Source organism: Colletotrichum abscissum (assembly GCF_030869225.1).
Source record: "Colletotrichum abscissum strain IMI 504890 chromosome Unknown Scaffold_41.1, whole genome shotgun sequence".
NCBI lineage: Eukaryota > Fungi > Ascomycota > Sordariomycetes > Glomerellales > Glomerellaceae > Colletotrichum > Colletotrichum abscissum.
In genome coordinates this window covers 66,372-87,560 of record NW_026850332.1, presented here as the reverse complement: position 1 = coordinate 87,560, position 21,189 = coordinate 66,372, and the positions used below count along the sequence as shown (strand labels likewise).

At 54.0% G+C, this 21,189-nt stretch overlaps 6 protein-coding genes across 6 annotated transcripts; 2 read left to right on the top strand and 4 right to left on the bottom strand.

Annotated features, from left to right (window-relative positions):
• Positions 1 to 1,751: 1,751 nt before the first annotated feature.
• Positions 1,752 to 2,536, bottom strand: CABS01_12914 (ARP2/3 complex 20 kDa subunit; the record flags this gene model as incomplete). Its single annotated transcript, XM_060546265.1, has 4 exons — positions 1,752 to 1,760; positions 1,816 to 2,040; positions 2,150 to 2,476; positions 2,534 to 2,536. The coding sequence occupies 4 exons, from the start codon at positions 2,534 to 2,536 to the stop codon at positions 1,752 to 1,754; spliced, it is 564 nt and encodes a 187-aa protein (XP_060395411.1).
• Positions 2,537 to 3,298: 762 nt separating this feature from the next.
• CABS01_12913 (ubiquitin carboxyl-terminal hydrolase) lies at positions 3,299 to 5,055 on the top strand (the record flags this gene model as incomplete). Its single annotated transcript, XM_060546264.1, has 2 exons — positions 3,299 to 3,314; positions 3,371 to 5,055. 2 exons carry the CDS (start codon positions 3,299 to 3,301, stop codon positions 5,053 to 5,055), a joined length of 1,701 nt encoding a protein of 566 aa, XP_060395410.1.
• Positions 5,056 to 5,495: 440 nt separating this feature from the next.
• On the bottom strand, positions 5,496 to 6,514 carry CABS01_12912 (uncharacterized protein; the record flags this gene model as incomplete). Its single annotated transcript, XM_060546263.1, has 3 exons — positions 5,496 to 5,654; positions 5,719 to 5,871; positions 5,996 to 6,514. The coding sequence occupies 3 exons, from the start codon at positions 6,512 to 6,514 to the stop codon at positions 5,496 to 5,498; spliced, it is 831 nt and encodes a 276-aa protein (XP_060395409.1).
• A 1,523-nt stretch (positions 6,515 to 8,037) lies between these two features.
• Positions 8,038 to 9,904, top strand: CABS01_12911 (phosphoglycerate mutase; the record flags this gene model as incomplete). Its single annotated transcript, XM_060546262.1, has 5 exons — positions 8,038 to 8,216; positions 8,390 to 8,653; positions 8,881 to 9,099; positions 9,163 to 9,206; positions 9,399 to 9,904. The coding sequence occupies 5 exons, from the start codon at positions 8,038 to 8,040 to the stop codon at positions 9,902 to 9,904; spliced, it is 1,212 nt and encodes a 403-aa protein (XP_060395408.1).
• CABS01_12910 (methyltransferase domain-containing protein) lies at positions 9,374 to 12,176 on the bottom strand (the record flags this gene model as incomplete). The annotated part of the gene is made up of 4 exons (XM_060546261.1): positions 9,374 to 9,862; positions 11,096 to 11,182; positions 11,550 to 11,763; positions 12,133 to 12,176. The coding sequence occupies 4 exons, from the start codon at positions 12,174 to 12,176 to the stop codon at positions 9,374 to 9,376; spliced, it is 834 nt and encodes a 277-aa protein (XP_060395407.1).
• A 1,487-nt stretch (positions 12,177 to 13,663) lies between these two features.
• Positions 13,664 to 14,317, bottom strand: CABS01_12909 (uncharacterized protein; the record flags this gene model as incomplete). Its single annotated transcript, XM_060546260.1, has 1 exon — positions 13,664 to 14,317. One exon carries the CDS (start codon positions 14,315 to 14,317, stop codon positions 13,664 to 13,666), a length of 654 nt encoding a protein of 217 aa, XP_060395406.1.
• Positions 14,318 to 21,189: the final 6,872 nt, after the last annotated feature.

The window sequence follows — 21,189 nt, the reverse complement described above, 5'->3', positions numbered from 1 at the left end:
CTTGTAGAGGTGAGAGCAGAGAGCGCCAGGAAAGGCAAGGGCACACGAGGTGAAGAGAGTGAGGTGGTGAACGCAGAACCAAGTCTCGCAAATTTGGCAAGCTGGGAGAAATTGGCAGAAGCAAAGCGAGTGAGTCTCTCATCGATGATGAGAGTGACTTCTCAAGGATCCCGAAAGAGTGCAAGCGTTTTTGCCTAGGAAAGCCTTCGTCGCTTCTCTGAGCTCAATCTACAGCTCAGGAACAGACGAAAAAGACCAGAAGAAACCTCATCGTCAAGAAAGAAGTGCGATGAAGATCCGACGGATGGTGGAATGCGCTGGATATGCAGAGAAGGAAACAACTCACTCTTACTGCTGGGAGGCAGACCGGCCCAAGAAAGCAGCTGAAAATCACCGTACAGTGACTGATGGAAATCTGTCGATGGGAGGTTGTCAGAAAGAAAGGTGTGGAAAGATGAAAGGAATAAGGCTTGGGCGGTGAAGGAAAAGAAATCAAGACCTCACTCTCGAGCAAAGCCTGAAGGGGCTGAAGGAGGGAGGATGAGGGTGAGGTGGGACGCTGAACAACCAAAATAAGGTAAAAAGCTCAGTGCTGCCAGGTCGCTGCTTCCGAAAATGAGAGTCGCGGCAAGCAGAAGGCCGAGGGACAGAAAAGAATGAAAGAGAAGGCTTACCAGAGACCGAACGAGTATCGTGAGAAGCAGGTAGCCTAAACAAGGCAGAGCTAAGAACTGAGGGTATTTTCAGTTGTCTCGACGATGCGCGTAGGTCAATAAAACCAGCAGACCTGGAGGCTTTGTCGAGTCTTGAGTACGATATTGTACTTGAGACCTAGAGTATTTGTTGTGATGGGGCGGAAAGGAATTGTTGATTGAGTGTATGAGGTGTGTGGGAAGGGGGAGAGAAATTTGAGTTGAAGTGGAGAGAAGTACGGAAGGAGGGAGGAAGATGTGAAGGAAGAAGGGGCTTTTGATTTAAGGCATAGAGGGACTCCGAGGCGGCAGTAGAATGAATAGGTGGTTGTGTATTCCATCGTAGCATGGTGGGGTGGAGGTGAGTATTAGGCCGATAGTTGTATGACAAGTCAGGACGACAACAATGGCAAGACTTGGTTGGGTTGCCTGAATGCGCAAAAACGCTTGTTGTGGTAGAATGATATAAAGCGCCAAGAGGTTCTCCAGGTAAACTGATTCCATCCACACTGAACAACCAGCATAAACTCAATCACACGAGAGCGAGGAAGATGAAGAGGGTAACGTCGTGGTCGTCGTGATGGCAAGAGTTATTCAGCATTTAAGATCAATTATCAGCTGTTTCTCGCCGCAGAATGGCTTCGACTTCGTTGTATCCTACGACGTCACATCACATCTCGCAATGTTTAGATGGACGTTCCAACAATCTTCAACGCTCTCATAAGGTAAGCAGAGCGAAAGAGTTACATCAGAAAACGCCTCACTGATATGCAACACTTGATTTGGAGAGAGAGTTGTGTTCATAACTGTAATTGTTTATCAAAATGGAGGCTCCATGTCGTCGTTCCCACTCGGCCCCGGATTTGCGGACCAATATCAAGGTTGGAACCATAGTGGATCCCGGTTTTCCGGGAGCGCTCGAGCCAACATCCAACTCCAACTCATGATTTTGGTCCATGACTTCAACGTGGTGCGAGATTCTCGTCCCAACTACACGATTCTGGCCGTGCAGATTTGAAGCTGAACTCCTGGCGTTCGCGACGCTTGTTATAGGGTATTTTAATCAAACTAAGGGGGGCATTAGTTGTGTCCGGTTGGCGCTGCAATAGCGAGTATGACTTACGGGAGTCAAGAAAGATTCGGCAACGAATCTAGCTCTCGCATTCAACTGTGTGCTGTCAGAAACTGCCATGGCAGAAGGATCAACAGTGAGGGGACATACGAAGAGCTTCATTTCCGAAATCTCCTTGTCAACCTCCTCCATGAATTGGATAATAAAGTCGACCAGCTTGTGCTTCAGCATCTCCTCGGTGTGGAAGTTCGTAATCAAGAATGAAATGTCGTATCCCTAGTGCAATAGTAAGTCAGTGTCGTCGTTCGCGTTGCCAGTTGTAAGCCACGTGGCATTGTAGCCCCTGAAAGCTCCGCCAAACACTTCCGTGATGTGTATCTCATACCTTAATTGGCTTTCTTCTCAAGATGAAGAACGATTCGGCTCTCTGCGTCAGGAAACGAGTAAACTTGTGGACGAGGATGTGCTCGATCTCGTCGGCCTGCTTGATCTTGATGGATATCCGCACGGAATTGATACTCGGTTCGATCAGAACTCGCTCGTTTTCGTTTCGGGCAATCGTTAGGGGCGTCAGGAGGACTTCAGGTGATGTTTGAGCCTCGATCTCTGGGACATTGTGACGTTCGGCGGTCTGGGAAGCGAAATTGGAGAGCGTCAGGGCGGACGTCAGACTGCTCCGGACGGCTTGGAGATAGGGTCGCAGTGATTGAGACTATGTTTCCAATTGTTAGCAAAGACACAGCTCATCCAACCACAAGAGTTCACTGACCATGATGGCGAGACGTGGCCGCGTCCAACCTTTGGTGATGCTGAGAGGTTGGAGTTGGATCTTGACCGCGGGGCTCGTGAGGTTGGCTCAGCCGGAAGCCTGACGTTTCGTAGTGGGGCTGGTAGCACCGCCGTACCTTAGCTCCACATCATGCGTAGCTGTCACCGCACTTCGCTGATTCAGCCGGAAGCTTCCTCACGTGATCCTGGAGCTCTTTCCTTAGTGGCGATCCCCCGCTTGTACCCTTTACATGCATACTACGGTATGTACGCTTGACCATTTCGAAAACCGAATAATAACGTACCCAGGAACTAGGCACATTATTTTATGCTCCCAGATAGACTATGATGATGAGGGCAACTATTCCATTTTCTAGCATTGAAGTACATGACACAAATACCATAAGCTTTGCAGGTTATCTCGAGCCTCCTTTCCCCGAAGATGCTGGAAGACTGTCGAATGCATGCGGAAGTGCTAGGGACAAGGGCATATTGCCATAAGCGAATCGGTAGCTGAAACGGACCCTGCAGGTACACCGCTTCCCCGCTATCTTGCCGTGTAGTCCTTTGTACTACCTTGCCTCCCTTACTGCCCGCCCACCTCAAGGTTCCATGCTTGGTAGGTACTGACGCAACCCACCTGGTGCCTTCAACAAACTTGTCCTTCAACAGCCCGTTTCGCAACGAGGTTTTAATCTCAACACACTGAAAAAACCGGCTACTCCAGAATTTTGCAGCAAGGCCGACCTGAATCACAGACACAACGATGGCGTCAATACCCGGTAAGCAGCATTACTCAATCAATGCGTTGCCTGCTGTTGTCTGACTTGTCAAATAGTCACCGTTAGCCACCAAGGCACAAAGTACCAAGTCGAGATCGATACCTCGTCCAATGGCGAAACCTTCAAGTATCAGCTCTACAGTCTGACCGGCGTTGAACCCGAGCGACAAAAGATTCTTGTCAAGGGCAGGCAAGTCAAGGATGACGACGACATGGCCAAGTTCGGCCTTAAGGCCGGCGCCACACTGATGATGATGGGCAAGCCTTCCGGCGAGAACGCAGATCTCGCTCGACCCAAGGAAGCAGTCAAGTTTGTTGAGGACATGACCGAAGCCGAAGCAGCCCAGCAGGAAGGAGCCACTCCCGCAGGCCTCACCAATCTGGGCAACACCTGCTACCTTAACTCGACCCTCCAGACCCTCCGATCGATCCCCGAACTCCAGACGGCCCTGACCACGCACAAGTCGGGTAGCGGTGGTGCCGGCAGTAGCTTTGGCCTCACTTCGACTGATATCGCCACTCAACTTACCGATCTCTACAAGAACATGTCGGAAACACAGGGCGCCATTCCCCCGCTGACTTTCCTGAGTACACTCCGCATGGTCTACCCCCAATTCGCCGAGAAGTCCAAGACCGGAGCCGGATATGCTCAGCAGGATGCCGAGGAGGCCTGGTCTCAGATCATTTCCCAGTTGAAGCAGAAGCTCTCCGAGTCTGAGGGTTCTTCGTTTATCGACAGGTACATGGCTGGAGAGCTTCAGTCAACTCTCGAGGCCGATGAGCAGGCTGCCAGGGATGGTGGAGAGGAGCCTGTCAAGTCAAGCGAATCTTTCCTCAAGCTCAACTGCCACATTGATGCCTCAATCAACCACCTTCGCGACGGTATTATGGCTGCTTTGACTGAGAAGTTGGAGAAGAAGTCTTCCGTTCTGGATAGAGACACGACTTACACGAAGAAGTCGCAAATTTCACGGCTCCCCAAGTATCTTACGGTCCATTTTGTGCGATTCTTCTGGAAGCGAGAAGTGCAGAAGAAGGCCAAGATCATGCGCAAGGTCACTTTCCCCCACGAACTTGACGTTGTTGAGTTCTGCACCGATGAGCTCAAGAAGGCTCTTATTCCCGTGCGCGACAAGGTTCGCGAGATTCGCAAAGACGAAGAGGATATTGAGCGTGCTCGCAAGAGACGCAAGATCAACCCTGTCGACCGAGGCGATGTTGCTGGAGCGTCTGGAGGTCCCGAGGGCAAGACAGCTTTGGAAAAGGCCAACGATAAGAAGGCCGAGAGAGCTGGAAAGCCCGTGGCCAGCACTTCTGATGCCGATACAGAGATGACTGAGACTTTCAAGACTGACGCTGAGGTCGAAGCCGAGAAAGATGCGGCTCTCACTGTTGCCAAGAAGGAGCTCTATGCTCTGGTGAACCAGGACCTGGCCAAGGACGAAGGCGCCAACCAGTCCGGAATCTACGAGCTGCGTGGCGTTGTCACTCACCAGGGAGCAAGTGCCGATAGCGGTCACTACACTGCCTATGTCAAGAAGACGGCCCCTGTCGACCCCAAGACCGGTAAGAAGGGCGAGGAGGACGGCAACTGGTGGTGGTTCAATGACGACAAGGTGTCCGAGGTTACCCCTGACAAGATTGATGCCTTGGCGGGCGGTGGCGAGTCGCACTCTGCCCTCATCTGTCTCTACCGGGCCATCCCTCTTCCGACGATTGATAATGAAGGCAAGACCGAGTAGGAAAATCCAGGTGCTCAGAGCTCTTAAGGGCATCGACTTGGCGTTTTCGAGCGATAACGAGGTTATGGGAGGCATGCAAAACGAGCCGGTGACAAAGGGATAAATCACTGTAGGGCATAGATAGACGGATTGATGATTGTAATGGATGCCGTTCATTACGCAAAGTGGTGATCGCTACAATTATTCTTTACTTTTGTGTACAGCTTGCGAATGGCCTTTGATCGACTTTACTATACAAAATTACCCATGGCGCTCACAAGGCTCTACGCGTGGGCTGGTCGCTTTTGCGCCGCCGCCGATCGTGGTCTTTCGCCTCGGTCTTCGCGGATCCATTGGAAGCAGCATTCCTTATCCTACTTGGATGTGCCTACTGCTTGAGGCCGAACTCTTGTTGGCCATGACAGAACATCACCATATCAGACTTTTCATAGCGTCCGTTGTTATCCTTCTGGCCTCTTAGCCTCCCCCTCTTTTATCCTCTCATCCAGATACTCGAGCTTTCTTTCCCACTTCCGGCGCTCTGTAACTAACCGGCCACGCTGGCCCTGCAGGAGAGAAATTTGCTCATCGTATGGAGACTCCCAGAAGCTTTGTCGTTCCTGACGAGGAAGAATTCGTTAGTTTCTCGCGATGCGACTTCCTCTATCAGAAATGCTCTCTCACCTCTTTCCATTCCTTTTGTGTCTTCAAGCCTGCGCCATAGGTGGCGCCTGTGAAAATGATGGCAGCGCAGCCGGCGGCTGTAAGGCCAGCGCGAAATTTGGTGAAGCCGCTCATATTTCCCCAGTCTTTGCTTTGATTTTTTCTCCCCCTCCTCTTTTACAACGAAATTTTGGTTCCCTGTTGCTAGGTCTGCGAAGGCGCTTCACCAATATTCCCTCCAGACTTCTCTCGATTTTTTACTCCTTTTATCGTCTACGCCGTTGAATCGTCGGTTCACGGTGGTCAATTCGTCGGTCGTGGAAGAGAACGGGTTCCAACGGGAGCGCGAAGATACCGATGAGAAGGATGAAGAGGAAGAATCGTTTGAAGAAGTGGTGGTCGTTGAGTCGAGAGAGTTAGCTCGCCTGTGGCCTTGTGGTCTCTCGAGTGGCGTTGATGGAGAATGCCGCCGCTGGGTCGTTGTCCCAAAGGGGTCGTACTCGCAATCGCAACTAGGAGAACAGCAATCGCTTGTCGTCGGCGTCGATGAACTCGGCGTTGACGGGTCTGTGGCGGGGGCGGCGGGCGCAGCAGAGTACGGCCAAGCGATGAGCTCCAGCGCGTTCGCGTCGGTGGTGTCGGTGTCGTTGTCGGTAGTCTCGGTGGCAGTCCAGCCGGAAGTGGAAACGCCGCGGCGGTGGAGGCCCCGCTGCAGACGTTGGCGCCGAGGAAGAAGAGGAGACGAAGGGAGCCCCAGCGCTCTTAGTAATCGTCCTGTCAGAGCCGGGGTTGGCGTGACGTCGTCGCTTCGGGTCATTACTGATGTTGAGCGGATAATTCAATCAGGTTAAGAGGGAAGGAAAAAAGACTCATAAGAGGCGAGTTCGTGCAACCCTTGAGATAGAGAGAGGAGTTGCCAAATAGTCAAAAAGGCAGTCAAACGAGCAAAGAGTGTGTGGGAGACATTGACCTTTTTGTCGATTGCGCCATTACGAACTTCCGAAGCGAGCAAGAAGGATTAAGAGATAAGAGACGTCGAGTAAGAACCACCTAGGACCCCCAACTGCCTTTTTTTCGCTGCCCAGGGCATCCTCAAAGGGCTTATTCATTCCCACTTCTACTGGTGCGTTGAAACAAACTTCGTGAGAGCATCTCTCTTTCTCCATCCTCTTCTCCTTCCCCTCACCATTCATCCCTACTCCGTACACCAGAGCAACGTCCACCCTCCTTTCCACGGGTCTTCTGACCTCACATTCGCCACGACCCTTATCGGATCCCCTATCCTCTTTTCTCGCCTATTCACTCCCCGTCGAGCAACGGAAAGTCGCCGCAACATTCACTTTCGAGCAAGTGATCACGACCAGGTAGTTCTTGCCCGTGTGGGGTTCTGGTGCGACCCCCTGCTCGTTACAGCCCTTGCTGAAACCTTTCTCATGGCGCACTACTACTGAGGATCTCCCTCTCTGCTACAAGCCCAAAAAGCCTTTCTCACATTTCCCACCCGTCCCCCATCCTGACCTGTCCTGGACCGCATAAAACCAGACAGATGTCACAAAGCCGGATGACGACGGGGGGAGATGGGACGCAGCCTGCGGCAAGTGCACGCGAGAAGCGACGAAGTGCTACCGTTACGATGGCCGATGCTGGGGCTAGGAGAAGATGCGATACAGGGGCCAGTAAGAGGGGACAAAAGGCTTGTCTTCTCGCTTGTCATTGTCGGGGAGATCAGAAGAAACATTGGACACACGATACGGCAAAGATTTTGAAGAAAGAGACTCAGCACTACCGCCCCCGCCTGGCCTTGGCTCGAGTTGGCAGATGTCGTTGGGTCTTGGCCTGAGCCGTGGATGAGTTCATCGGCCAAAGTTGGCACTTGCAGAAAACAAACCGTTGGTGGACTGTGTCAAGGGTCATGGCAAGTGCCGTTACGGTTTACACGAGATCTCAAAAGGCTATGCACAGAATTGAGATGAAGTGCGCAGACGGGAAGAGCGGGACGGCTGGAAAGCCAAACTGGGCAAAAGCAGAAGCGTCACGTCAAGCCCATCCGTCTCAAGTTGCTCTCATTTACAACCCACCATTTCACATCAGACTCCGGGCTCTCTTCATGCATTAAACGTCACAAGCACATATACCCACGTCAAGATCTCGCTGCTGCTGTGTGTGACAGGACCAAAAGCTGACTCGGGGGCGTCCCTGCGCCGCCCTCCATTAGACCCCCGAAGAACACTTAGACATCGGTAGAGATCGCATAACATTTCCCACGCACCAACTCCCATTGCGAGGTCACATCCGCTGTCAAATCGGCTTCCGCGAGACGGATTTGTTGCACCCGCCGCCATGACGACTCCCCGTGCCTTTGTCATCCGCCACGGCGAGACGGAATGGTCTCTGAACGGCCGGCATACCGGCAGCACCGATATCCCGCTCACAGCCAACGGCGAGAAGCGTGTGCGCGCCACCGGCCGCGCCCTGGTTGGGAGTGACCGCCTTATTGTACCCAAACGAATCTCTCACATGTGAGTTGCGTGCAATTGTTAAGCCACGTGAGGAGGATAATGAGGTCTTCCGCCTCCGGGGTCCAGACTTGCTCTCAAGCACAACCAGGTACATCAAGTGATGTCACCTAGCACTCATCATTAGCCTCGATCTCAATCCCCTCGGCCACGAGCTACTGCTAAAGGCAAATCAGTTACGTCTCCCCTCGCAAACGTGCCCAGCGCACCTTTGAACTGCTGAACCTCGGCATCAACGACAACCTCCCCTGGAAGAAACACGGCGAGATCGAGGGCAACGGCCCGCACTGCAACGCCTGCGTCGAGGTCACCGAGGACATTCGCGAATGGGACTATGGCGACTACGAGGGCATCACATCGCCCGAGATCCGCCGCATCCGCAAGGAGCAGGGCCCTTCTGAGAACTGGGACATTTGGCGCGACGGCTGCCCAGGCGGCGAGTAAGTCTTTCCTTTCCACCTCTGATGCCTTTCTCTCTCCTTCCATGCCTGTCAGCTCGTGCTGTCTTCCCAGAAAAGCGTCGTCGGTGATCTAGCCACCGATGCGGTCAGAACCTTCATAGGTGCCGTTTCGGGGAGACGCTCATAGGTCATCGACGTGGCGTGAAGCCTCATAAACAGCCAGCGGAAATTTCACTACTCAGAAAATCTTGCTGATACCCGCACAGGAGCCCCCAAGACGTGACGGAACGTCTGGACCGCCTCATCAAAGACATCCGCGACAGGTGGCACAGCCCCGTCATCGGCAACAAGGACGCGCCCAACGGAGACGTCCTGGTCGTCGCCCACGGCCACATCCTCCGCGCCTTTGCCATGCGCTGGGCCGGCAAGACGCTGCAGGACGGACCGGCGTTCCTGCTCGAGGCCGGTGGCGTGGGTACTTTGAGGTGAGTTTTTTTTCTTTTTGTTCGATAGAAAGGACAAGACTGATGTGTGAGAAACTACGTTAGTTACGAGCACCACAGCATCGAGGAACCTGCTATTCTGCTTGGAGGTGCTTTTGCTGTTGATATCATTGAGAAGGAATAGTAGGTACGGGAGTTTCGGTAGAACGGGAGGCATGGTCTTTCCGAGTGTGTTCCACTCGTCTTCAACCAAAGAGGTTCAAGCCTGAGTTCCAAATCTGAAGATTCATGATATCTTTAGCTCACTGATATCTACCTACGCCTTTGTTCCCCGCGCCAAGAACACCCGCCTCTTCATCCCCTGTCCCGAGCCATGGCCATGATCACGCCCCTCATGCCCGTGTCCATGGCCGTCTCCATGTCCATGCCCATGCCCCCCAAAAACAACACCACTCCCAAGCTCCTCCATCCCGAAATCCCTGCCCGCACCAGCCTGCTCAAAGACACTCCTCATCCTCTCCTCCGAAAACCCGTGATGCATAACCGTATGCGCAGCAGGCAACGCGTGATCCATCTTCTCGTGCGGCAGGAAATCGAGAATGATGAAAACCCCGCCCGGCCTCAGCCTCTCCACCAGCCGGCGGGCCGAGAGCTCCGGGTCCTCAAAGTGGTGGAACCCGAGACCGACACCGGCAACGTCAAAGTCGCGGAAGCGGCCGTCGTCGGAAGCGAACGCCGCGGGGGCCGGATCGGAGGGGTCCGTGAGGTTGCCTTGGTAGGCGTGCATTTCGTCGGTGGTGAGGCCCTGAGGGGGTGGGTGGTCATGTCAGTCGCCGGGTTCAGCTGAAGCTTGCCGCTTGTATCCGCCTTTTCTTTTTTTTTCGGCCTTTCCCGTCTTTTCTCTTTCGTGTCGTCCATGTATCATGTCTCGTGTACTTTTGCGGCATCTTTGCGCAGGGGGGGGGGGGGGCTTCTGGTCACGCAATATCTTCCCCGTGCGCCGAGCCGCCCGCACAGGCTTGGTTCGGTCTACGGCCGAGCACTCGGAGGAAGAAGGGAGAAGGGGGAGGGGTAGGAGGGTTAGAAGTGCGGGTGTGCTCGCCCGAGACGGCAACTTTGCCATCAAAAAGATGGGATGAGATGAGATTCTTGTGAGATTCAGGGAGGGGTGGGTAGGGTGAGGTGAGGTGAGGTGAGAGAGAGAGAGATCTAGGTAAGGCTGTCCAGAGGAGAGAAAGGGGGGGAGGGGTCGGATCGAAAACCGCCAAAAGAGAGTGCGAGAGTTTTTAGTTTGGGCAAATGTCCACGTCATGTCATGGCGGGGATCGAAAAGGTCTGAAGGTCAGCAGGGCTGAGATGAGACCAACATGAGGTGTGTGTGTGTGAGAGAGAGCGGGAGCAAAGAGGGAGAGAGAGAAGAAAGTGACTCGTGGAGAGAACGGACCCGTCCGTCATTTCATCGTGGACGTGACGACGGAAAACGCTCAGACGAGGGTTTCTGACTTTCTTTCCCTTGACCTTGCTCTACACACAGCCACGACAAGCCTTTCCAAGCCCTCTTCCTTTCCACTTCCCAAGAAGATTGTCTGTGCTCTCTTCTTTTGCCGAAACGAGTCCGTGAGCAGGTAACCGTGTGAGGCGAACGATCCCATCTTTTTCTTGCTCTTGTCTGGAGTCGAGCCGAGTCTGGGAGCGGCTGGCCCCATGGTCTCGTCTTTTTTTTTTTGCGTCTGGTGTCTGGTGTCTGGTGTGCGTGTACACATACCTTTCCTTCGAAACTCTCCCTCCGCCCTCCCAGCTCTCCCTCTCTCTTTTGTCACTTTCCACTTGGATGCCCGGTCTGTACGTCGTGTGTGGGCAGAACTATCTGGCCAAAAGTGAGGTGACGAAGATGAGGAGAAGGTGTGTATGTAGAGAACGACAAGCGGAAGTCTGAATGGGGAAACCGAGCTATTTTGGACTCATCTCTCTCTGTCGCCTTGTTTTGACTGCCACCAACTTGAACCAGACAAAAATCAGAATCGTCTTTCCAACGTACCTGGTTCTCGGCCCGGGCGTTGTAGGCCGCCACCATGTTTTCCGAAATGTCTATGCCGACGCAATGCGTCGTGAACTGCGCGAGGGCCTGTTGTTATTTTTGGTGTCAGTCAACTTTGTCCCGGATGTAAGTCTACAGTCTCCGTCTCTACATGCTAAAGTGTGCTGGAGTCCTCAAAGTAGAAAGGACCAACGAGGAGTCGCACAAATGTTGTGTAAATGACAAAGAAAATAAGTAACACGAATTTGGTGTACACGACATCTGAAACAAGAGCAAACAAACTTGCGTGACGGACGGGAGAAGATCTCATCCGTGCTCTCTCGAGTACTTGCACGAGGGAAGTGATATGCTCCTCGCAACCATGACAAAGGTAGCAGGTAATTAGAACATAATCATATCGTCCTCAAAAGAAGAAGAAAATACGATAGGAACAAAAAGTCACAAAACAACTCACCCTCGATATCAAGCCCGTTCCACAAGCGTAATCAAGAAGTCTCACCGACCGACCATTCGCCGCCGTCGACTGTGCTGCGCTCTCGCTCTCGCTGTCATCATCGTCGTCGTCAATCACCCAATCTGCGCCGATGAAGTCCTTGCGCTTGCGAATCTCCTTTTCAAGCTGCAGAATAGTCTTTTCGTACTTCGTGTCGTACTCGGCAGCCAGCTTACTACTCAAGGAATTAGTTCGTGTAAGTCAACTCCATGGGCCTCTCCTTTTGACTTCTATTTGCTCGAATATGTCCAAATGCGAAAATGCAGTTCATAAAAGGAGGAAGAAGTTTGAACGAGGAATTCTGTCAGGGTCGGATGATATTCGGAAAAGGGGGAGGGGGTTGAGGCAAGTACACCTCAAAATTGTGAAGAGTCTCGAAAGGCGGGTTGTGTTTGTGATGTGTGTACATCGGCAGGAACCCGGGGACGGTATGAACGCGGACAAAATTGGATGTTACTCGGCATCATCCCGTCACGGCGTTCCTCCATCCCCATCAAGGAAATGTGGGGGAACGACGTGTGAAAATGTAGGAATGTATACGTACTTGAAGTAAGCCTTGTTGGCGCTGGCAGTATCATTCTCAGCCATGGTTGTCGACGGGGATATATTCGGTGAATGGAACGTCGGCGGTAATTTCCCCGGGCAAATCTCGAGCTGTCGTCTCGGTGTGTAAGGTGAGGAGGTACTTGGTATTCGTCCAGGGTTATCGATACCTATCTTGGGGGGTTCGGAAATGTCGTCTTCTTTTCGTTTGTCAACCCCTCTTTGGACTTCTTCGTCTTTTGATTGGAGGAGAAAAGAGAAGAAAAAGGAAGATACAAGGACTACTCGTCTGCAAGTGCCTTACTCAGCCGTCACAAAGTGAGTTGCAAAAAATAGCAAGACCAATATGTCAGAGTTTCTTGATCTTCAACGTGTACCGTAGCTCGCTGGATGCTGCAACCACTCGACGTTGCTTTTAATCCTTTTTCGCACGGAGAGTTTTCGGTCACTTCGTAGCTGTACTGGTAGGTCCAGGTCCGCGGAAATGATCCGGGCGGGAAGGGGTCCAGTGCCTGTACTATCTAAGGTAGGGTTAAGAAACTCGGCGATGGGAAAAAAACAAATAAAAAAAAAGTCTCCAGTCCACATAAAGGCGCCGGGAGGTTAGTCCCCGATTGGAATGATGGAAGGAACCATACACGAAAAGGAGTACCTGCCGGAGCGGGGAATGGGATAATTGTGGAGGCACCGCTACGAGAATTCATCTATCCGTCCTCCGTTCACAGTACTACGGACCATGGAGTAAGGTATTCGTACCCGGCACGGGCGGGCAGCGAGGAAGGGTGAAGTGACGCCTGAGATTCATGGCCTTAGGTAAGGCAAGGAAAGCCCCCCGCTTTCAACAGCTTAACAGCAGCCTCTACATCACGTGACTTGATATGTGGGAGACCGGGATGGCACGGGGGCGTGGAGAATTTCGGGGTAGGTTCAGCGTTGTGGATTCCTTCTCCCCCGTCCGGTTCTGGCAGGAGTTCGGTCAAAGTACCTGAATCCAAGGCGGAGGGGGGAAGGGGGTCAGCGTGGTAAACGAAGAACGGCGAACTAATAGAGATCTGTCCCGTTCCCCCCTTCCTCTTACTTCCCATCCCGACCCGGCCTTGCCTTGTCTTCCTAGCGAACTTGAAGGGTACCTACCTACCTTACCTCGCACCGCGTCTGGACAAGAAGGTCGTGGCCGCGGCGCTCCAGGTCTCTCGGGGAACCGGAGGAGGGAAGAGGGGGGGGTTGGCCTGGTGGAACCTTGACAATTGGAGTCCCCTACCTTTACGAATTCCTTACCTTGTGGAGGAGCAAAGAAGGAGACCGTCATCCTGCACGTCTGCGGCTGCCTCGTTATCCCCCCTTCCAACTTCCAAGGGCTCGCTCCCAGGAGTCAGGAGTCAGCGCTGGTAGCCATGGCACGCCGCACATCCATTGGCAAATCCACCATGGATCATGGCCGAAACCCTGGGGCCGCCGCTTTTTGCGGCGCGCCTTTCGTAGCCCACCGAAGCGACCTCGGGCGGGATGCGAAGACGCACCCGGGGCCCAAATCAGGTTACAGCCGCGGGCCCGGCAAGGAAAAGAGAGGGGGGGATGGAATGGGATGCCCGTCCGAAATACCCACTGCAAGCGTGGCAGGTTGGACGGCAGGACCTGGCTTGACTAGCATTTTCCTCTTCCGTCCTCCGTGAGTTCATGGTGCGTGGGCACGCACATGCACACTCACACACACACCAACACCCATCGCTTCGCAACCCGAGCGGCGTTACCTGCCGCCGTCGAGTCATACAGACAGGTACATGACCCGGCACTGAAAGCAACGCAGAGTGACCAGAGCTGCCTTGACAAGCCAGAACCGGCCGTAAGCATGCCTGAAGAGGTTTGTGTTCCCTTGCACCGACGAGTCCTTCATACCACAGTACCTGCTCCGTACATGATACGGCAGCGCGAAAAATCAATGTGTATCCAGCCACCAAACAAGGATTGAAAAAGCAAAGACAAACTCTGAATGAAGCCCGAGAGGCAAATGCCGGGGGAGGACAACACGGGGCGTGACCGTGACGGGGTCGACTTGACGGTGTGTGACCGACCGGGGCTGACGGGGGGCCACCGCCGGGTGTTGGGAAACAGACAGGTGCCGTGGACAGGTTTTTCTGGTGGTAAAAAAACAAGCGGATCGACGCCGATCCTGCTGCAGGCCGCATCGGTCCGCAGCTTGTGACTGCAGCACCATGCGGGCGGTGACGGGCCCAAGCGGCCATGCAGCAGCACCAAAGGTCTCAAGGTCGCACGAATATCTTCGGAGGCCGTCTAAGTGGTTCGAGCCCACCCCCTTGGGTGCTACCTGTCATGCAGCTGGCCCGAAAGAGCGCCATCAGGAGCCTGGATAGCCTGGGAGCCCGTCCTGAATGTCCCAGTCGAAGAAGGGGTGGGCGACGTGGTCCATTGTATGTATGCCCGGCTGCCTGGGGGCTGGGCGCCGATGGGTGGTGAGTGACCCAAGCCTAGGTAGATGAGCCAAAAAGAACCAAAGTACTGTACATGATGCATCGCCAATGGACGGCTACCGCAGATGGGATGGGGCGAACTTTTCTTGTTGGTCTGCAACTCTGCTGCAAGGTATCGGCGGCCACGGACGCGAGCCGGGGGAAGACATGTCAATTTGTTCTGGTGATGGGTGGTGAGCAAGTGGGGAGACGGCGGACGAGGTGAGATGGTGGGTGAGGAGCTGGTCGCCCGTATGACTACCTAGGCGAAGAGAAAATGGTAAATAAAAAAAAACTAAATTGAAAAGGAAAGAAAGAAAGAAAGCAAGAAGAAGCAACCCCTCACTGCCACTCCTACCATACTGTCAGAAAGTCAGACCAAAGAAAGAAACCCTCACGACCCCTCGTCAAGCGCTTGCTTTTTGCCGTTTCGGCTGCCTTGCTCAGATGGATTGCACGCATTGAAGAGTCAGAGTCAGGGACCCCTAGAAAGAAGCCGCCCACGATGTGTGCATCCCGGAATCGTGCTCGGTATCCGTATGGGTTGTTGATTGATACGTGCTCCCATCTGCTTCCCATAGTATCCGAGTTCATTCGTACCACCGGCCGCCGCCGCTGCCGCCGCGTGGCTTGCGACGACGCAGCTGTCAGATCTGACAGGTCATCTCCGCCTCGTTTGTCGACCAACAACACTCACGGTATCGCATGACAGAATCGTCGCCTGGACCCATGAGCTGCATCCCGTAGACTGTAGTCGAGCGCGATCCCATCGAGAGCGAAGGTGGTCAGCGAGAAGACCGACCAAGAAAGAAAGAAATCTCTCTTCCTTCTCCGATCCGAAACTCGGCTGAACGCCAATACATTGACGTGATGGCGAGTGACAACGGGCGGGTCGAGTACGGGATGAACGGACCCGAGCCGCCCAGGACGGAGCGTAGGTCAGTGCCAACACCGCAATGAGCAGGTCAGATATTCTGCTCACCGCTGCTTTGCCGCTGTGGTGCAGTGTGCCTTTCCTGCCCCAACCATCCATATGCCTGCTCCTCTTAGCCAGCCCATCCTCGTTGCCCTCCTCCGGGCTCGAGGGCCCCATATAGCTCTCCCCACCATCTCATGTAGCTGGTGTGCCGCTCACTCAGCAGTCAGCACGCTCATAGGCAGTGTAGTCCTCAGTGGGCAACGTGAATCTCGTGCAGTAGCGTGCTTGAGACGCTGCCACGTTCCTCGAATCGGCGCCCATCCATCAGTGTGTTCAGTCGGCCGATGGAGGTATTCGAGTGCCCTCACACAGGGCTTCTTGCAGGCCAGTCTTTTGTAACGAGACAGTATGACACAAAATCAGGGAAAGGTCATGCTTCAAGAAAAGCTAGGAAAGTTTTCATTCGGATCGCTGGTGGGCCGAAGCTGATTGCAGTCCGTTCGATACACTACACGTCCCGCGGACGGGCTGGTTAGCTTGCACGACCTTAGTGCGGCGCGTCCTGTACCTCAGCCATGGTGTGCCGCAGCGTACAATCGCCGCCGTTGAACGCGGAGCTGGCCCAGTCTGCTTCATTTACGTACCGAACGACGATACAAGGAAGGGCTGGGGACGGACTACATGCGCAGCGGGAAGTCTGTTGAGCAACCGTCACTTGTCCATCCGGCATGGATCCTAGCCTATGGTCTCGCCTTTGGGCTGCCATGTCTCATGTGGCCGAGGTCCCGTGAGAAACAGTTGATGTGGCTGGGCATCCAGGAGCAGCAGCTATGCATCTATCTGCATGGCGATGGTCATGGAAGTTGTAGCTTCTGGCATCCTGCCAGCCCACGTAGCCTGGCCCTGGGCCATCGATCAGTGGCATCGCTGGCACGCCTGACGTGCTGCTATCCGGATTGCCAGCACGGCTAACTGGGCGAGTAGCTCTGGCGGCGCACTTGGGGGGGGGGGGGGGGGGGGGGGGTGGGGGGGGTGTGGTCCCCGGCGCGCCGCGCCGTGGGCGCGGGGTCGGGGGGGCGGGGCGGCGCGCGCGGCGGGGGGGTGGGGGGGGGGCGGGGGGGGGGGGGGGGGGGGGGGGGGGGGGGGGGGGGGGGGGGGGGGGGGGGGGGGAGCGCGTCCGGCGAGGGTAGTGGCCGTACGAAGCTTTTGATGGTGGAGGGTTGGCGGCCGGAATCTTGCTGGCAACAGCCCTGTTCGAGCTCATTCCTCGAAGACGCGTCTCAATCATGAAGCTTTCACCGCATTCGGCCGTCCAGCCCTCGTCCATGGTTTTGTCCTCTTTCTTCGTCTGATATCCGTCGATCGGAGCCTCAGTCTATTGCTGTTCGCAATTTCCACCCCATGGGCTTGTCGCTTGACTCGACCTGGTCAAATCTCCCTGCTAATTCGATCTGGGCTGCTTTGCCAGGTTTGCCCGGTTGGCGGGCTGCGGCAGTGTCGCAGCATGTGCAGACATATGTGTACGCACTGTGTAGACAAGTCACTTCTCCTCCCACTATGGTCTCTGGTGCAGAGCGAACTGTGCAGAGTCTTGGTGCTATTATTCCTTGTCGCCGCCCATCCCCACTGGAAGTGATTAAGAACGGGCGGCTTGTCTCGGTAGAAGAGCTGATCGGATTGTTCCCCACGCGCCATCAAGATCCAGTTGGATGCTGAGGTGGGAGTACATGACACGTCGTCGTCGTCGCCGCGTCCATCGCAGGCGCTAGTTTGAGTGTCTACAGGTGTAATATGCTTTCGCCGCATAATGGGAATGTCTTTGATTAATCTCGGGGCGTACAAAGCACAGGGACAGAAACCCCTTGCTTCCAATCCCACCCTTGGTCTCCAAGTCGGTCGTCTGCCTTGCCACCGACCTCTCCGGTGAGAGGGGGTAAAAAATGGTCACAATGGCCCCCATCCATTATTGTACCGCTAGTCACCGTTAATGTGTCCAAAAGTCAAGCCGACAAAGCTGGGGCAGGGACTAGGTATCAAGAGAGCTGTCAAGGTCTAGGAGGTCATTTGGACCAGGATGGAAAGTTTCCATGTGCTGTATTGAAAGGAGGTCCGTGATGCTAGATCAAGCGACGAGGCTCGATCGGCCCAGCGGGTGTGCCTCGAGGTTTTCTTTTCGGACGGAATGAAGGGGTAGGCAAGGTCGTAGGTAAGGTAAAGAGAAAAGGGGGGGGGGGGTGGTTGTGTGAGGCACAAATATCGAAATGGTTGAGGATGCACCGTAGGGGTAGAGGTTCCACACACAATGGATTGGGAGGTGAAGTGAGTTGAGGTTTGCGTGGTTTGGTCCGGTCAAGGTCTCTGGAAAAGGAGTGTGTGAATGGGAGGGTGGTTGTCGTGGCGGGCCGTGGAGAGCCTGAGCAAGGGAATCGAAGGTAAAAAATGGGGAACGTCGCGGGAACGACGGCTGCATGCATACGCTTTTCGTCACGTGATGTCCCTAAACCCAATGTCCCCCGATCTGTCCAATGACCTTTGACAATCAGAGAACACCCCTAGCGCCACCAAAACACGATTGCCTGTTGATAGCGGCCCAGTCGCTTGGATGCTCCTCCTCGCCAGACAAGTACCGGTACCAGAAGCCAGGTAGGTGCCTTGGTAGACAGGGTAAGAAAAACGAACGAAAAAAAAGGGCGAATCCTGGGCTGAGAGACTCCCAAGGTCAGCCCATCGATTGGTTGGTTGGCTGCCGCTTGGTTGGCCCGTTAATAGAGATTTGTCGTGACGTTTTTGAGGTATCTTGGGTATCGTCAGGCTGCGACAATTACCCATCGGTCCTCGCCAGACATGGCTTTGAACCTACGTTGACAGAGTCTTTGTTGCGAAAAATGTACGCTTTCATTTCGCCCAATATCTCAAGGTGAACCCGGCCTGGGAAAGGTATGCATCATCAACAACATTACGTCTTGCTAGCCCAACTAACCGCAAGGTCAAAACGCCAGACCCGGGGGGAAGAAAGGTGGACTTATTCGGTGAACGCGGGCCAGCCGGCGGCAAGCGTGCATTTGGCTGACATGCAGGACGTATTGGTTGTCGAATAGTGAACCAGGCCGTTGAGGTAACCGGACTGACAAGCTAGCAGCACGCCTCCCTTACCTTGTCTGGCACGAGCGTCAACAAAGTTGGGCTGGTGGCTAACATGGGACCATCTCCTGCCACACTGTCGCTTTCAAGCGAATCTCAGGGCGTGCAGACGGCGGAAGCTATCCTCGAGCGCTGCCATCATCTTCCCCGACACTGCGAGTTACGCGATACGGCTCCACGAGGCCCGGCCCGCCTCTCAAAATGGTGCTTTTCGTCCCACTTGGGATGCCTCACCACGGCACAGACTAATGTTGCCGCAACGAGCTATTCAAAAAACTTGTCGGCCGATATTTTTCTTCCGTCTCTCTTCAAGAGCGGCGAACTACTTGCACTATTTGCTTGCTGCCTGGGCCTCGCACCGCCAAGTGAGACCGAGCAAAGTCGCGGAAAGAGCGACAATAAAACCGTTCCTGGTAATGATCATAGATCCATGTCGTTGTCGGGAAATGGACGAGCGCAATGGGGCATGGCGCTTGGATCAGGCTCAAGCAGTCCGTGGAAGAAAATGAAGTTCGGATATGGTTTGGGAGAACTGCAATTACAAGTAAGCAAGATGGAACCAAAAACTTAAGGCAAAACTTAGCACTGTCCAATTCTTGAGACTTGAATACAGACCGCAGGCTTGAGATGGGTGAGCCTGGTTATACACTTCACATGTGGATAAAACCCTGTCTTTGTCCGTCAACGTGACTGGCGAAACCCGGCGGCACGCCCCCGTCGCCGCGTAGCCTTGGGTTTGCGTCGTCAAAGTCGACCACTGGGGCCAAGGGAGGCAGACGTCATCACCCGTCTCGTATGGATTATCAAAGTTCGAGTTGTCAGGCGGTTTGAGTTGAGAGCATGGCGTTTGGCTGGAATTGAGAGACTCGTACGTAGCGGTGTGCAATGTACTGCGCGGCTGATCGATCTCTTGTTGATTTCCAGATACTATGAATCCGCTCATTAGTGTTGATATTGGTTGTGTTACATGCACGATGTCACTGTGCTGTGATGCGATCCCCTTGGTGAGCCGATGGGTGTCTTTTGCAGATTCGTTTAAAGGCGGCAAAATTGTGTAATTAAGCCACACTTGGAGCTTTCCTGACCATTTCTATGCCCACTTCGATGTAAAAGCACGACAATTAGATGAACTGTTCGTGAAACGTCTGAAGCGAGGCGAATGTTTGCTGCTGGCAAAGAAAGTCAGCAAGGTATTCGCTTTTAAGCTCTTTTTTCAATTCCTCTTCCATCACGTTTTCAACTTGGTTCTGGCAATTATAAGGTTTAAAGGCGTGAAAGGGGCCGATGAAGGTTGATGCGATACGGTGTACGGCGTACTAGCGAGACAGTGGTCAATTCGGAATTTGTGGAAGCATCTGGACCAGTAATGCCATCCGTATCAAGAGAAGGTGTGGGAAGGTTGTCCCCCATCATGTTGGAGGAAACGATACATCTAACCTAAGTCACCAGCGACGAGGAATCGAACAACAGGAAGTTCCAAACCTTCTCGGAATATTTTGAGGCGGTGTCTGATGCAATGCCAATGCTGATTAGTCAATAGACCACCATCGTGGGCTGGCGATTGAACCGCCAGTGTTGGAATTCATTCTACATGCGACGGCTTGGAACCCCTGCTATGTCATTCAATGGTCAGTCTGGTAATAGTCATCGGTCCCTGCAGGCCGAAATCGCCGTGATGATGCTCCGTGTTGGGAGCGTATGCCAAACGAGGCAGGACAAAATCTTGGAATATTGGCTGTAAGCGGATTTTCAGACCGAACAGGCAAGCTGAGGGTTGTACCATGCGTGTTGGTGAGATACCTGGTCTCGCGCCACACAGGAATGACATGACGCTGCAGCTGTAATCGAACTGGGTTAGGAGCAGATGCAAGTGCATCCCAGCAGAGGACGTATTACTGCATCAAGCAGACCTCCCTTTGTGGTTCTGCAACCTGCCCAGAGGTGGTGCACAGACATGAAGGCATTGGTCTCGCGGTGAGATAGATTGCCGTAGGGCCATCCGTATTGGCGAAGGTGATGGATATGCGGGATATGTACGACGAAACGGCAGAAACGGGAGTATCCTTTAGGGAGCGGGCGGCGCGGCGTTGCATGGTCGGCAGCCCCCGGTCCTTGCGCAAGCCCCCGGTTCCCTTTGCGTTAGCGTGACTAGGGGTAAGACCAAGTGAACCCCAATCTCGTCCGCTCTCTCGCTTGCTCGCCAGTCCTCGGGATCCCCTGGCGGTACATCATCGGAACTGTCCCTCAAGCCAGTGCAGCCTGCCATGAATTGATTTGAAACCGGAGTGCTGGAGGCAGCGGATAGAAAGATCTGACGGGCGCGATTCATCAACGCTACTTGATCTAAGGTGCGTCGAGAACTGCGCAAGACAAAGGGAGGCGGGGCTGTCTCTGCCCGACCCATGAAGTCGGTACGAAGTATCTGTTTGTACCGGGTACACGAAGACTGTGGGTACCGGCAAGCTCCTAAGAAGAACCCATGAGCCCGGTGGAACTGGGGGGTAGCCCCTCCCGCCAGAATGGACCGCTA